This window comes from Lithobates pipiens, unplaced genomic scaffold, assembly GCF_037356315.1.
Source record: "Lithobates pipiens isolate NorthernLeopardFrog02 unplaced genomic scaffold, aLitPip1_a1.2 Scaffold_1, whole genome shotgun sequence".
Taxonomy (NCBI): Eukaryota; Metazoa; Chordata; class Amphibia; order Anura; family Ranidae; genus Lithobates; species Lithobates pipiens.
This window is the reverse complement of record NW_027507685.1, coordinates 40,082,163-40,099,602: the sequence shown is the minus strand read 5'-3', so window position 1 is coordinate 40,099,602 and position 17,440 is coordinate 40,082,163. Positions and strand designations below refer to the sequence as shown.

The 17,440-nt window shown below is 42.1% G+C and overlaps 1 protein-coding gene across 6 annotated transcripts in view; it reads right to left on the bottom strand.

The window, feature by feature from the left end:
* MCF2 (MCF.2 cell line derived transforming sequence) overlaps positions 1 to 17,183 on the bottom strand; it is a 296,431-nt gene extending 279,248 nt beyond the window's left edge. For all 6 annotated transcript variants that reach the window (XR_013277191.1, XR_013277215.1, XM_077490004.1 and 3 more), the window contains exon 1: positions 16,692 to 17,183. Coding sequence is in view for 4 of the 6 variants with exons in the window: in XM_077490004.1 (XP_077346130.1) it covers positions 16,692 to 16,788 (97 nt within the window). In the remaining 2 variants the exon portion in view is untranslated. The remainder of the gene's footprint in view (positions 1 to 16,691) is intronic.
* Between the last annotated feature and the right edge of the window lie 257 nt (positions 17,184 to 17,440).

Below are 17,440 nucleotides of genomic sequence, written 5' to 3'. Positions count from 1 at the left end.
CCATCAACGCCTGCCCCGCTCCAGTGTGAAAGCAGCCTTCATAAGTGATACAGAAAAATATCTTACATTTAAACATTTATTAAACAAAACAAACCTCCAATCAGTTTACTTGTATGTATGATTTAGATAAAAAAAAAAAAAATGGGCTAACTTTACTGTTTTTATTTTATTTTTATTTTTTAAATAGTGTATTTTTTTCCCAAAAAAATGCATTTGAAAGACCTCTGTGCAAATGCCGTGTGACATAAAATATTGCAACAACCGCTATTTTATTCCCTAGGACAGTGATGGCGAACCCTTGGCACCCCAGATGTTTTGGAACTACATTTCCCATGATGCTCCACTACACTGCAGAGTGCCAGAGCATCATGGGAAATGTAGTTCCAAAACATCTGGGGTGCCAAGGTTCGCCATCACTGCCCTAGGATCTCTGCTAAAAAAAAAAATATATATAATTTTGGGGGGTCTAAGAGATTTTCTGGCAGAAAATACAGGATTTTTACTTGTAAGCAACAAGTGTCAGAAAAGATTTAGTCTTTAAATGGTTAAACTGAGAACTTCTACACACAGAGATGACTTCATTCATTTAAGTGTAAACATTGTATCATTTTGTTCTTTTCTTGGCAGCCTGCCCAGAGAGGAGGAAAGACGTTTCTATGGCAACTTACACTGACTTCTATGACAGAAGTCATTTCAAAGTCCGCTGTAGTTCTAAATCGGCTTTTTATCAGCACAATCGGCCGATGCCGATTATTTAAAAAACGGCAAATATCGGCCGACCTCTAGTCTGGATCCACCAGCTGCTTGGACTGTTACCCATCTCAGCGAGCCGCTGAAAGCCTGAGATGGCTGCTCCCCACCCCTCCACAGCTCAGCGCTCCAGTGAGCAAGGAGGGGAAGAGTGGAGAGCTGCTGATTGACAGTCAGCAGCACTCAGCTCAGAGAGCTTTGAGAACCGCACCATCGCTGGTGTTCAATCGCTCGGCTCTCGATGAAGAGACGGCGGGGACAGATGCAGCATCGGACCAATGCTGCATACACCTAGTATAAACCTGTAAAAAAAAAGTACTTCTCTTTTTAAAATCGCATGAATACATTGCACTCAAGTGTGAATGTAGCAATCAACCGTTTTTTTATGCATAGTTACATTGATGCAGCTTGGACCATTGTAACTATACATATTGTATACCTTGCCAATCCTCTGGAAGAGTATCTCTGTAGTAGCAGCAGTGCTGAGCAGCTTCCCTGCTGCATACTGAACACGGGGGGGGGGGGGGGGGGGTTACCCACTTGGCATGGGCACATTCTGAAATGAATACAAGGGGCTAATTGATTGGACAAGGTGGGACGGTGACATCACATGCCAAGAAAGTGATCCATGTGGCATGGTCACCTGGTCAGCACGGGATCTGGAAGACCACAAGCTCATTGTGGAAGCTTGGTCCAGAATCTAGCTTTAAACTACATAAACCAGCATGTATGAGTGTTGCAATGGAAACCTTTTCCACAAAGATGAAGCTTTCTTTGTCAGGGATGTCAGAGTATTTAATCATTTTAGGTAAGACAATGAAGCAGGTGCTCTCTTTTGTCCACAGAAGGCTGACAGATGTTTCTATAAACCTTTGACAAATGACTTAAACCCAATGATTGAATATTTGTCCTCCTCATGTACCTGTTCTGTACTGCCTATAGTTTGAATCTCATCTTAAATTATTACCACCATTAACTTTAATGAGTTTTAGGACTACACAAAAGGCAAAATAAAATATGGATGAGAGAGAATCTCATTGTGTTGGCCTTTATCTCATCAGGAGCAGGTGATTTTTTTTTTTCCCAGTGCTTACAAATATACTTGGCTGGAAAATATAATTTCTGCTAAACAACCTATCGGAAACTGCAGGGAAATCTCATTTTAGCTGTCCTGGAAGTGTTTGGGCTTTTCATGTAATTGTACCTTCTAGCAGAACGCCCAAAAATAATAAGACAAAAATAGCTGATAAAAAGATAATGCAAAAAAAGCTTTTGCAGCAACATTTTTTTTCCATCAATTCAGAGTTCCTTCACAGTGCCAAATCTGTACTCAGTGTGGCAGTCAGCATTTTTCAATCCACATTCTTTGAGCCCAGGTAGTGCCAGACTGGCCCCCAGCCTGTGGACTGGACAGTGACAGGAGAAGCAGCATAAGGATGAGCTCATATCTCCATCACTCTGTACTATCCTCCTATCATCCTGCTGCTTGTCGGCACATGAATGGATTGGCTCCTTGTACGGCTGTAAAGGGACTGCAAGAAGCTGATACCAGGACAAATTCATATACTTACTCTGCTTTCATTTACAAAAATACTTTTAATAAAAAGTACATTTATTAACAATAAAACATTGTATTCATGATTACAACGCTGAATTAAAGTGGTTGTAAATCCTCTGGGACCACTTTTACCTACAGGTAAGCCTAGATTAAGGCTTACCTGTAGGTGCAACAAATATCTCCTAAACCTACACGGTGGAAAAGACTTGCACCGATGTCTAGGGCATATGCGGCGCAGGTGCACTGAGTTTGCCGCTGCTAACGGTGATCACGCCGTGAGTGGCGGCTCCCAGGATAGATGGCGGCGATGGAGGAGACGAACGAGGGTTGCTTCGGGGGCTTCCATCTCAGGTTAATTATTCATAATGAGCTTGTATGCTATGCATACAAGCTCATTATGCCTTTGTCTTACAGGGCGTGTGTTTGTTTTTTATTTTTATTTTATTTTTTTGTCCTGCCATTACTTCCTCTTTTTAAAGGATAAGTCCATCTTGACACTAAAATCTATACATCTATGCATTAATCTATCTAACACTGTAAAGAAGAAATTAGTATACATATCTTTTTTCTGTCAGCTGCGGCTTTGCTGTGGAGGTGGGTGCAGAGGAGGCAGCTAACAACAGAAGCCCCATACTAACCCATATGGGTAATGACATGTCCCATTCATTTCACAGCCATTGTTGGCCATGTCCGCTGCAGAGCTTCCACCTGGAGACCAGAGCGGCTTAATAAAATGTGTGTGTATACTGATTTCTTCTTTACAGGGCTAGATAGGTTGGTGTTCGATCGTGGATGTCTGTAGATGTAGAGATTTTAGTGTTAGGGTGGAATTATCTTTTAATTTGTGTGTTTTGCCTGCAGTTCAGCTATAAGGCCTCCTCTGGAGGTGACCTGCGTCCTGAGCAATCATTTCTGTATAATTATAAACACTCATGTGTGGGAAGATCTGTATAGCCACTGCATCTGCCAGTCTGTTATTGATTTTTTAGCAGGCTGCGGCTGTGGGGAACATCCATCACTGCCGTGTAAATAAGCTTGGCTCTTCAGGATGCTGTATGGGCCCCTGGACTGACCACTAAAGGACCACAAAGGTTAAATGTTAGGGGAATAATAAAGTTTTACTTGCATTAGTCCTCCTTCCCCTGGCAGTCGGCAGTACAGGAAGGTCCAACTACAAGGTTTGTTTTTAAAATTCACCAGTCCAGGTTTAACCTTTTTTTTTTTTTTCCTTTTTAACTTTCTCACTTATTCCTGAAAATAACCTTTTAAAAATGAACTCTTAAAAGTGAACCTTTACCCTTTTAACCTACCTCCTAACGCTGAAAGTGAACCCTAACCCAACCATGGAAATGAACCATTGTCCTTTAACTTGCATTTGTCCAGGGATGGCCCTTTACCCGGTCTCTCATCGATAAGGATTTATTTTAACCCTCAAAATGCCAATACACCCTGTGCCACAACCATGTACGCATCAACTTCAGTGCAACCCCATTCATTTGAATAGGTTGCATTCAGTAGCGGTTCTGCCCGCCAAATGATGATTTTATATATATATATATATATATATATATATATAAAATATTATATATTATATATTTTTTTTTTTTATGTATGATCTAAAAAAACAGCACCTAGAGAAAATGTCCCAATATTCAATCAAAGTCTCTCAATTAAATATAAAATATTTTCTTATGGAATCCTCACCAGATGGATAGACCCTTCCTGAAACCGGGTCCAATAAAGCTAGCAATATCAAAACATGGCAATGTGTCTTGTTTTGATTTCACATTGCCATGCTTTGATATTGCTAGCTTTATTGCCGCTTTATTGGATGGGTTTCAAGAAGAATGTATAAATTTGGGGAGGATCCCATGAGAAAATATTTAATTTGGAGACTTTGACATCTTGGGACATTTTTTTAAACGCTGTGTGTTTTTTTTTTTTTTTTTTTTTTTAGATTATATGTTTAGCCTGCCCAGGTGGTCTTTGTGCTGCATAGCTGATGGGGATTGTATATTATATTGGATCCTCCTGTGTGCTGATATTTTATTTTGATGCTTTACTTCATGACTGTGGAATGTGTACAGTCCCAAGTGTTTGCATTCCTGTGTTCAGTTGGTGGGGGGCAGGAAAAAAGCAGCCCAACCACCTGCTTGTACCATCCCCTGGCCCCTTGTGTGAATGAGTCCTAACATTTAATTAAACTGTTAGCCTTCTTGCCCCAGGCCTCTGATCCTATGGGTTAAAACACATTTTTGCGCTGTGGTGTGTTATGATAATACATGTGCTAATGCTCTAATAGTACCCACACACACTTCGATTTATCATCCAATTGATTTTAAACTCCATCAAAAGCAGATTTGGCTATTGACCAGGGCGACAAATTATCAACTCTTTTGCATCGAATGGCAGCACCAAGATACTCTGTTCATGAATACCATCATATTTGATTGATTCAGTTATGAAATTGCATGGTGGAACCTGAGATCTGATTGATAACTTATAAATATAACTTATCATATCTTAACTATTGACCAAAATCCATTTCCCAGCATGTGGCATATCGATCTAATGGCAGACTATAAATTATTTCTATTGGAAGAGACTGATCCAAAAAGAAATTGATAATTTATGGGTGTGTATGGCCACCGTAATGCAAGGTTTACACTAGGGCTGCATTGCGTTAATGTGTACTACATTAAGGCAGCTTATACAAGATGAATGAGCTGGTGATGCGCCTCCAACGTCCCAGAAAACTGACACGTACATATGGCCAGAACATTAGTGCTGTGCTGCAAGGTATGTCATCGGGCATTAAGGTCCCATTCAGAATGAATAGCACCACATCACACCAGTGTATGAGACCTGCATTGCTACATGCTATGGTATTGCATGCATTAACCACTTCAGCCCCGGAAGGATTTACCCCCTACATGACCAGAGCACTTTTTGTGATACGGCACTGCGTCACTTTAACTGACAATTGCTCAGTCTTGTGATGTTACACCCAAACAAAATTAACGCCCCTTTTTCTTCTCTCACAAATAGAGCTTTCTTTTGGTGGTATTTAATCACCTCTGCGTTTTTTTGACTTTTTGCACTATAAACAAAAAGCGTGACAATTTTTGAAAAATAATATTTTTTACTTTTTGCTATAATATGCCCAAAAACAAATGTCTTTCTCAGTTTAGGCCAATATGTATTCTTCTACATATGTTTTGTAAAGAAAAATCGCAATAAGCGTATATTGATTTGGTTTATGCAAAAGTTATAGGGGCTAGATTAATGGCATATTTTTTTTTTTTTTTTAGTAGTAATGGCGGCGATCTGTGATTTTTTATCCTGACTACGACATTATTACAGACGCATCAGACGCTTCTGACACTGTTTTGGAACCAATGACAATTTTATACAGCGATCAGTGCTATAAAACTGCACTGATTACTGTGTAAATGACACTGGCAGGGAAGGGGTTAAACACTAGGGGGTCGATCAAGGGGTTAAGTCTGTCCTAGAGAGTGATTCTAACTGTGGGGGGGATTGTCTCATTAGAACATGACGGAGATCACTGCTCCCGATGATGGGGAGCAGTGGATCTACCATGTTGCTTGGCAGAACAGGGAAATGCCTTATTTACATCTGCCCTCTGTGACACGATCGCGGGCCCGCAGGCAAGGTCACGGAGTACGCGGCGGGCGCATGCCCACGATATCGTAATTTGAAGGGGATGTGCCTGTACGCCCATTCATGCCATTGTGCTGACGTACATCGTTGTGCGCTGGTCGGCATGTGGTTAATGTACTCTTTACTGCATCACAAACAAAAGTTTGAACAGAGTTTAAAGGAGGAGTTCCCCTTTGGAACATGTTGCATGTTCCACCAGCATTTAGGCCTGATTCACACTTGTGTAGGTTGCAGTTTTTGCATATTGCAGTTGCATTTTGTGTGTGGTTTTTTTTGTTTTGTTTTTTCCCCAATACACATCTTTAAACCATTGAAGTCTATGGAACCAAAAACCAGAAAAAAAAAACCTGGCCCTTTCCATGAAATGCACAGATGTGGACTACATCCATATAAGAAACCATGTTAAATGGACTGTAAAACTGAAAATCCACTAAAAATGAACCAGGCCTTAGGGTGGAACATGTAACCTGTTCCAGGTCCTGCCCCCTCCCTCTGACAGTGGGTGGGGGTTCTTCTCCCTGCAACTGCTATCACTTTTTAAAAACCGCATGGCTGTGCGAGACTCGGCCCACACAGCAACATCATTCATTCACAGATGCCTATGAATATATAAACTACAAGTACCGTCTGACAGCACAAGATAAAGACTTGTAGTTTCAATGGATTGCGCGGATGAACGCTCTTCTCTACTGACATCCTCTGGCTTTCTTCAAAGAAGCGGACATGTCTGTATGAGCCCACATTGCACTCATGATCTACTGTTTGTGGGTGCATTGCTTTCCAGGCTCCTACAGGAAAAAATAAATGCACATTTTGCACATCCTTTTTTTTTTATTATTATTTATTTATTTTTTTTATCCAAAAATGTGTGCATTTGATTATTTTTGGTGAACTTGGCCTTTTAATTCATTTTCCTATGTACAAAGACACATAAGAGAAGTCTAGGTTTGACCAGGATACATAAAGAGCTGTCACATGTGTCTACCAAACACAACAGACATAATACACAGTAACTTGAGATAAGGGATAATACACAGTAGGTTGTAGATGAGCCAATGCAAATCATTCCTTTGCAAACACCAGGTGCCAAGGTCTGCTCATTTCTCCCGAAGTACGGTAATAAACCGGTACAAAGTAAAAGGCTGACTGCACCACCCAAATATAGGAAAATGTTCTTCTTGTATTAGGCAAGCAGCTTAATGAGAACTCCAGCTAAAGAATATTTGAATTATGTGACAAGCTCTGTACACCACTTATTAGTGTATCTCCACTTTTGCAGTCACATTTGAAAAAATCTAAAGTAAAATTCTGGGTAGACCCAACTAATCCTAAAAAAAAAAAAAAAATTCCTAACACTGGTGCACAATAACCTATGTAAAAAATAGGTATACACTTACCTTTTGGCTCTCCTTCCTCTCCCCTGCATCAGCAGTGGCCTGTGTCAGCCAGTGCTGATGCAGGGGAGAGGAAGGAGAGCCAACAACAGATGGACCATAGAAGGCATATGGGTGACGTCATTGAACAGGCATTACCAGATATTGGCTGACACAGGTTAGATCAAGTAAGCAGGCTAGAGAAGCATGAAAATATGTAAGTATACAGTATGCATATTTCTTATGTGTTGGGGGGGGGGGGGGGGGGAGAGAGTATTTATAAGATTAGTTGGGGTAACCTGCAATTTTTACTTTTACCACTTCAATACCGGGCCCTTTCACCCCCTTCCTGCCCAGGCCAATTTTCAGCTTTCAGCTCTCAGCTCTGTCACACTTTGCATGATCATGCAACACTATACCCATATGGAATTTTTTTCACACAAATAGAGCTTTCTTTTGGTGGTATTTAATCGAAGGCGCTGGGCCAATAGGTGGAGCTATGTGACGTGAGCCCCCCGGGAACTTGTTATAAAGGGCAATTCTGCTCTCTGCTGATACGGACAGCTCACCTCTTCCTCTCTGGTCTCTTCCCCTGGATGGGAGACTATGCCGGTGGTGCTCTCCTCCTCACCAGGCCCCACTCTGCTGCGGGCCCCATAGCACCCATGTGGGTCGTTATGGCGGTAGTGCCACCCCTGGCCCGAGGCCAGGACACTACAAATATCCCCAAAATTTGACAGCCCAAGGTATTTAAGTATTTAGTAATAGCAGTTTTTTTTGAAGTTGTATTTTTTTTTTTTATTTTTTTTTTTGGTCGCAATATTTTGGAAAATTAAATTTTATATATTTTTTCATAGTGCCATCATATAATTGGTGTGGCGGTGATCACCTTTTCACACACTGTGACTAGAGCAATACAGTGTTACCATAGTAACACTATACTAGTCTGGAGAAGTACAGACTTTTTTTTTTCACATCGATTGCTTATACCAGTGAATTTCACTGTTATAAGCAACTATTTTTACTGAAAGAAAATAGATTAATTCTGTGTTTATTATTGTGGTTAGCTGTGATTGGCCACAACTAATCACATGGTACAAATGTACTGTGATTGGCTCTGTCTGTACCATGTGATCACTGTGACCAATCAGAGATCAACACGATGGTACACAATGACAAGAATCAAAGCCACTGTGTACAATTGTCATTTGATCTGCAGTGAGTGGTCACAGTGATAACATGGTACTGGTAGTGTTACAAGGTCTCGTTGGTTATACAAGGTCTCAGGTATGATTGGGGAACCGTGGTTGTTAAATTTGGTGTTATCGCTGTCATGCTCTCATACTGGTCACTGGAAGTTCAACATGGCACCCCATGTCAAAGAACTCTCTGAGGATTTAAAAAAAATAATCGTTGCTCTCCATAAAGATGGCCCAGGCTATAAGATTGTCAAGACCCTGAATCTGAGCTACAGCACAGTGGCCACGACCATACAGCAGTTTAACAGGACAGGTTCCACTTACAACAGGCCTCACCATGGCTAACCAAAGAGGTTGAGTACACATGCTCAGCGTCATATCCAGAGGTTGTCTTTGAGAAATAAAGGTATGAGGCATTGCTGCAGAGGTTGAAGGGGTGGGGGGTGGTCAGCCTGTCCGTGCTTAGACCATACACTGCACAATGCATCAAATTGGTCTGCATGGCTGTTGTCCTAGAACCTAGAAGGAAGACTCTTCTAAAGCTAATGCACAAGAAAGCCTGCAAACAGTTTGCTGAAGACAAGCAGACTAAGGACATGGATTACTGGAACCATGTCCTGTGGTCTTCTGAGACCAAGATAAACTTATTTGGTACAGATTGTGTGTGTGTGGTGGCAACCTGGTGAGAAGTACAAAGAAAAGTGTGTCTTGCCTACAGTCAAGCATGGTAGTGGGACTGTCATGGTCTTGGGCTGCACTGGGGAGCTACAGTTCATTGAGGGAACCATGAATGCCAACATGTACTGCGACATACTGAAGCAGAGCATCATCCCCTGCCTTTGGAGACTGGGACGCAGGGTAGTATTCCAACATAACGACCCCAAACGTACCTCCACTGCCTTGCTAAAGAAGCTGAGGGTAAAGGTGATGGACTGGCTAAGCATGTCTCTAGACCTAAACCCTATTGAGTATCTATGGGGCATCTTCAAATGGAAGGTGGAGGAACGCAAGGTCTCTAACATCCACCAGCTCCGTGATGTCATCATGGAGGAGTGGAAGAGGACTCCAGTGGCAACCTGTGAAGCTCTGGTGAGCTCCAATTTACACATTTTCACTTAGGGGTGCACTCCCTTTTGTTGTCAGTGGTTTAGACATTAATGGCTGTGTGTTGAGTTATTTTGAGGGGACAGGAAATGTACACTGTTATACAAGCTGTACACTCACTACTTTACATTGTAGCAAAGTATCATTTCTTCAGTGTTGTCACATGAAAAGATAGAATAAAATATTTACAAAAATGTGAGGGGTGTACTCACTTTTGTGAGATACTGTATCTCTATCTATCTATCTATCTACATTAGAACAGCGCGATTAATCGTTAAGAACCCAAATCGCAACCTTTTTTCTCTTCCTGATCTAAAAAACAGCATGTCACGATTCTTGTAAAAAGTTCAGAGAGTTAGGCTGGCCATACACGGTCAAATTTACGAAAAAAAAATCTTTTGAAAATCAGAAAATTTGGGCATCTTGTGATCTGATGGTACCACCATTGATTTTCGAAATTCAGCCAACCAAGCCTTCAATTTCACCTCGTGTTGCTACAGAAAATAATTTTTGTGGCTGTGAATCTTCTTTTCTTTCTGGGAATTTTCTTTTCTTGCACATGCGCATTTCTTATTTGATTACATTTCTCGCACAATTTTCCCATCATTGATTAGAAAATCATTTGTTTTACAAGATATTTCCAACATGTCCGATTTCTCAAATTCGATGGCTGCATGAAAATCGGCTGTTGCTGCAGCCCACTAATGGTGCGAAATACAAATGAAAATTCTTAGATAAGATTTTCGAAAGAAAATTCTTTCAAAATTCGACCTGTGTATGGCCTGCCAAAAACAGTAAATTGGATGTGACCTGGCACACGCACTATAGAAACTTTTCTTGGGGGGGGGGGTTTCACGCTCCACCTGCTTTTAGACATACAATAAATAGCAGCTAGACTCAAAATCGGTTTACTGAATCGGATCGGGCAGCTATTGCGATTGGTTGCCAGAGGATACATTGTATCATTACTGCTCATTGACTGGTTGCTAGAAGTTACCGCACACATTACAGCTCACTGATTAGTTGCTAGAGGTTACAGCACATGATTTCTACTTGTTGATTGGTTGCTAGAGATTACTGAGGATATGACCTCAGGGGGGCATAATATACATATCATGCCCCCCCTTTACATATGAATGCCGCTGCTATTTACGTATGACTGCCGGTAATTCCCATGTAAACACAGGGTCTGCAGGTGAGCCATCTGTACACAACAATGGGGCAGAGCTGGGCAGCATTAGTAGCAGCACTTCACACTGAGATATTGGGACACAGCACAGGACTAAAACTTCAATGGACGAGGCAATTTAAACCAGGATAGTTGGCAAGTAATGAGGCAGGTGCTTTGGGCCCCACAACAATGACAGGGCCCAGGGCAGCTGCCCCTTTTGCCCTGTCTTAAAAACGGCTCAGCACTATAGCACACATGGCAACCTCCATCCCTAAGGCTGCATTCACACCTGAGCGTAGCTTTTTCAAGCGTTTTTGGCGGCGTTTTTTACCGCGATTCGCTGAGTTTTTTGCCACGTTTTGTCGCGAATTTGTGCAGGGCAAAAGGTCACCAATGTTAAGCATTGCAGATACAGCGTCAAAACACCCATAGAAACGCTCGTTGACGCGCTAAACGCTCGAATCGAGCGTTTCCATTAGTTTCTATGGGAATGAAAACACCCAAATCAGCCCGATTCGCGCGACAAAAAAGGGTCTGGAACTTGTTTGAGCTTCAGGCGTAGGGCTTCAGGCGACTTGGAGTGGAGATGTGAACCATCTCCATTGAGAATAATGTATTTTTTCCCCTCCAGCGTTTTGTAGCTTCAGGCGTAGGGCTACAAAACGCTCAGGTGTGAATGGGGTGTTAATTAGTTTGTAAAGTTCAGAGAGTTCTCACAGCTGGGGAAAAGAAGAAAAAAAATCAGGCAGCCTGCCAAGTTTAACCACAACAGCTAATAAGTAGAAACAAAGTATCTTTTTTCATTCTTTTATCAAAGGAAAGAATTTCAGAGTGTAAATGAAGGAAATTTAACCATTTAAAGACCAAACCTTTTCTGATCTTTGTTGATTACAAGTAAAAATCGAGAATCTTGATATTTTATTTAATTTCTTGAGGCCCAAAAATGTCAGGACAGTACAAATAACCCCCGCCCCCCAACTGACCCCTTTTTAGGACAGTAAACAGTCCAATGTATTTAGTAAGAGGCATTGTGAGGTTTTTAAAATTGTAATTTTTTTGTGATCATTTTTTGGAAAATGAAGACATTTTAGGTCCTGCATGCATATGTAAGCAGTGATCACACCACATGTGAAGAAATGCTATAAATATCAGAACAAGAACAATATTTCTAGTAACTCTAAACTGTAAAAGCTTTTCAAGTGTCGCCTATGGAGATTACGTACTTTAGATTGACGCTGTTCCACAAGTAAAGTGTGACATGTTGGGTATCTATTTACGCGGTGTGACTGCTTTTATTTTTATTTTTTTACCTGAAAATTGGGTATTATATTGTGTTTGTGTTCACTAAAATTCCTTAAAGTGCATTTCTTCCATAAAAAAATATGTTTGAAAAAACGCTGCGCAAATAACATGTGACATAAAAAAAAAAAAAATGGGCGCTTGGCAAGAAACATTCTATTGCCAACAATAAAGGGTGCTTTTCACGCACTTTGTCACACAAACACTGCAAAGTGTTCAGGAATTATCGGTTTTGGTACGGTAAAGATCATGCGTTGTGATGCAGGAAGATTTATAAAGCCACATTTATTAATTGTTGTGAATTCTTCCCGTGAACAAATAGTTTACAGTAAGTAGCAAGTTTATATTTCCACATAGATGAATGTTGTCTACCAGCAAAACCCTCCTAATGACATTCATTATGTGGTTCTAAAAAAGAAAAGGCTAGAAAAAAGTGATTTATAAACCCAAAAAGTTTTTAAGAGGAATTTAACAATATATCTTTTGACTTCACCAGTATTAAACCCAAGAGCAAACCTTTATTATATTGCAGCTTACTAGTTCTTAGATTTGATGTTCGCAATCATTTTTTTTTTTTTTTTTTGTAGACTTTTTTTCCTTTTTTTTTTTTTTCCTGCAGATGTATCAGTCAGTGTGTTGAGACAAACCATTTACTACTGACAGGGGTGCTTACAATGATCAGATTTTTTTTATTTATATAAAACCTTTTATCTCAAAAGGGAAAAAAAAACGGTTTCTCTAACTGCTTATGAAATGTTAGTTGGAGTTTGGCTTCAATGTGTTACTGTATCCAAATCTTCTAGTATATCCACCACTCCCCTCCCCCCAGCTTGACACTGCTGCTGTTTTAAATGTGCCCCTGTGCTCCTTCATCCAGAGTAGGAGGCAATCGCTATTACAGGAGGTATATTACTGGTGAGGTCACCAGCTGAAAACAGAGGGGAAAAGCCTAAAAAGAAAACTAATACAGCCACCACGTCTAATGATTGGTAAGCTGTAATATATTACATTTTTGATTTTGGGGTTACCACCGCTGGTGTGCATTAATTAGCAGTACTTTATGAAATGGTCACAAAATGCCATTTTATTTCAATCTAACCACCAGAGCATGTTACAACAAGCGATGCATTGTACTACATAAACATGAAGAGATGCTGCAGTTTTGCACAACACGCATATGGTGTGATCAGGACATCTAGAAAACAATCTCAATGTGCTCTTGTGTTAAGTATTGCTGCTGAGCACACCTAGTGTGAGAGTTCCCTAGAAAGATGTAATAAACCAGGTTCTGTGCTGTGAATGGTGACCATACCTGCCAAGGCTAAATAAAGGAAAGTACAGGAAATCAAGAAGGGCCATCATCATCATCATCATCATCATTCATCATTCATCATTCATTCATCATCATCCATACACAATATGCAAAGAAAAGTTATCAGAGATTGCAACCGTGCTATAGATATTGTTGGTGCTTCATGAGATCCATTATACACTACATAAGACTACTAGAAATCATTGCTACTACAGACCCTTAAAGTGGTTGTAAACCCTTACAGACCACTTTTACCTACAGGTAAGCCTAGATTAAGGCTTACCTGTAGGTGCAAGAAATATCTCCTAAACCTACATGGCTTAGGAGATATTTTCAAAAGACAGGCGCACTGAGCATGCCGCTGCTAACGGCAGCCATGCCATTAGTAGTGGCTCCCGCGTGCATGCGCGGGAGTGACGTCATCACAGCTCCGGCCAGTCACAGTGCTGGAGCTGCCATACCCTGAAGTCACTCCGAGATAGATGGCGGCATCGGAGGAGCAGAACGAGGGTCACTTCGGGGGCTTCCATCTCAGGTAAGTTATTCATAATGAGCTAGTATACTATGCATACTAGCTCATTATGCCTTTGCCTTGCAGGGTGTATTTTTATTTTATTTTTTGTCCTTTTTTCTGCTTTACTTCCTCTTTTTAAGCCTTGGTTCACATTGGTGCGTTTTGACATGTCAAATCAGCGGCAATTGCCGGAAATTGCACCGTCCTAATCAGTACAACGCTGCATTTGCCGCACTGCACCAATTTCAAAAAGTAGTTTTGTACTACTTTTTGCAATTTCGGGGTGGGATTTTTATTTTTTTTACAGTGATATCTGTGCAAAAACCTGCACCAATGTCTGTGAAATCGCTGCCAAAATTAGGCTTGACATGAAGTTGTGAAATCGTTCAGCTGAACTCGTGCTGCTTCATTCCCGCAGCTCACTGTGAAGCTGGGCTTAGGGCCCATTCATATTATGAGCAGTGATTGGTGCTGATGCAATGCAGAAAAACACCAATCACCGCCAAGAGCACACAGAATACCCCAGTTTTCTATATGCCCTGTTCACAATGCAATGCTCCCTTCAGGTTGGTTGCAGTGCGTTGGGGCAAAATGTAGACTTGCTGTATTTTTTGCAAAGCTTATGAAGTCCTCATCTTTTTTTGCTACACCAGTCTGCTGTTATGCATAGAAATTAATGAAATATAAATCTAACATTTTAATAAAGTTAGGTTAAAAAAAAGGAAAAGGGTGCCTTGCATTGTAACAACCCAGGGCACCACCAGCCAATAGACACTAGCCTGCATGCAAGAATGGATTATTTTGGTGCCAGGCTACGGGCAACGTGCCCTTACAAATCAATGTTACTGCATCTGTGCTTCCTTCAGCCCCCTTAAAAATGAATTTTTCCACATTTTGAGATCTCTTTGCAGGCTCCATTATAACATGAAAGGAGTTTATATTATTGTAGTAATACTTCTGGAGTGGCCTGTATGCAGCCCATTTGTCTTGTTATGGCAATACATGCCTCATATTTTATTACTGGGATTTGGATATGTTCTATCTCTTACTTTCTGTATATGCAAAAACTGACAATAAAAACATTAAAAGAGAAGAGGGCAAAGAAAAACAAATACTGTAAAGGAAATAAACGACGCCATTTACCTGCTATAAACCCACCTAAAGGAAATGTTTCCTTTGCTGGTAAGCATTTAGCACCGAGGTAGTGAGAACACTGACTGCTGTATGCAGGGGACGCGGGGAGCAAATGTTGGGCAGCAGGGTAGAAAACACATTCATTCCTCCAATTCGTTTTCAGCCCAGGAGGTCTTGAAGCCGCATGTAGTTGGTGTAAAATTTATAGACGCTCTTTATATACGCCAACAGGGTGCCAAGAATCCTAAACCTCCCTACAGAAGCCAACCACTAGAAGCATGGTCCTATAGATCAGTGATGGGGAACCTTGGCACCCCAAATGTTCGGGAACTACGTTTCCCATGATGTTCATGCACTCTGCAGTGTAGCTGAGCATTATGGGAAATGTAGTTCCAAAACATCTAGGGGGCCAAGGTATGCCATCATCACTACTCTAGACTATCCATTGGCAAACAGGGTTCTGTGGTAACTTTTTAGAGGTTGCTTAGGGGATCCTTTTTAGCTTTGGTTGATTGACCTCCCATTTTTATAGTTACTCCAGAGTTCTAGGGCCAGTGGCAGTTGATGATCATTAGTATGACACAACTTAACTTTTTATCTATCTATAAGGTTGGCATTTTGACCACCATTGTATGGGGAGGGGGCGGCATTCTTCTCACTGGCTATTGATGAGGCATCCCCCCCCCCACTGGCCCCCAATAAATTGGTTTAGCTGAGATCTAAAAAAAATATTATAAGGGTTCCTCTAGCGTAAAGGGGTTGAGATGGGCTGCTCTAGAACCTTGCACATAAAACCTGTCATCCTCCTGACCCTTGCACACATAACCCAAGCATCAATCTCCAGACCTCCGTAAACACAACTTAACCATCATCTTTTAGACCCTTCTATACATATCCCAACTATCATCCTTTTGGACCCCTCTATACATACCCCAACCATCATCCTTCAGACCCCTCTATACATACCCCAACCATCATCCTTCAGACCCCTCTAGACATACCCCAACCATCATCCTTCAGACCCCTCTATACATACCCAAACCATCATCCTTCAGACCCCTCTATACATACCCAAACCATCATCCTTCAGACCCCTCTATACATACCCCAACCATCATCCTTCAGACCCCTCTATACATACCCCAACCATCATCCTTCAGACCCCTCTATACATACCCCAACCATCATCCTTCAGACCCCTCTATACATACCCCAACCACCATCCTTCAGACCCCTCTAGACATACCCCAACCATCATCCAGACACTGCACACCTAACCCCATCAGTCTCCTCGATACATAACCCAAACATTCTGCAGACCCCCCACATGCACAATCAAATCATTCTCCAGATCCCGCACACCTAACCTAATTGTCATCCTCCAGACCCCGCACACCTAACCCAATCATCATCCTCCTCCAGACCCTGCACACCTTACTCAATCGTCATCCTCCAGACCCCGCACACACAACCCAATCGTCAACCTCCTCCACCAGACCCCGCACACCTTACCCAATCGTCATCTTTCTCCTCCAGGTCCTGCACACCTACCCCAATCGTCATTCTCCTCCTCCAGACCCCGCACACACTTACCTTCTATCAGGGAGTCCAGGCGGGAGGCAGCCTGCTGCAGGCTGTAATACTTCTCCATCTCCAGAGCTGTGATCCTGACCGAGTCCACAAAGGTCATACCGATCCAGTGTATGGGGCCCCCAGGTGGGGCAGGGTCAGTGCTGGGGGGCCCCCATGGAATGTCTCATAGGGGGCAATGCGCTGATGTCTATCAGGGGCCCCGGACCCCACTTGTAGGATCTGTCCCGTTAGAAGTGTACAGAGGCTGAGCCCAGCGCAGTGAGACTGCAGAATGAGCGAAGCTCCGGGCTGTACCGCAGATCTCCGCCCTGCAATCCCGGCACTTCAGGGGCCCCACACCGGGGATCTGCCGATCACTGTCCGCTCCACTGCAGATAATCACCCCGGGAGAGAGTGGGAGAGAGCGGGCTCCGGGCACAGCAGTGCCAGCGATCCATCCATGACTTCCAGGAGCCCGACCGGAGCTCTCCTCCTCCTCTACTGACAACTTCACTACTCCGCCTCAGCCAATCAGGAGGCAGCTGTCACACTGAACACATGACAGGAGCGTGCTGCGAGCGGAGCTCTGCTATACATGATGATCAGCCTCATCATCATCATCATCATCATCATTACACATCCCCATCATCCTCACTATACATCATCATCATCACTATACATCCTCATCATCACTATACATCATCCCCATCATCACTATACCTCATCCTCACACATCCTCATCATCATCATCATCATCCTCATCATCATCA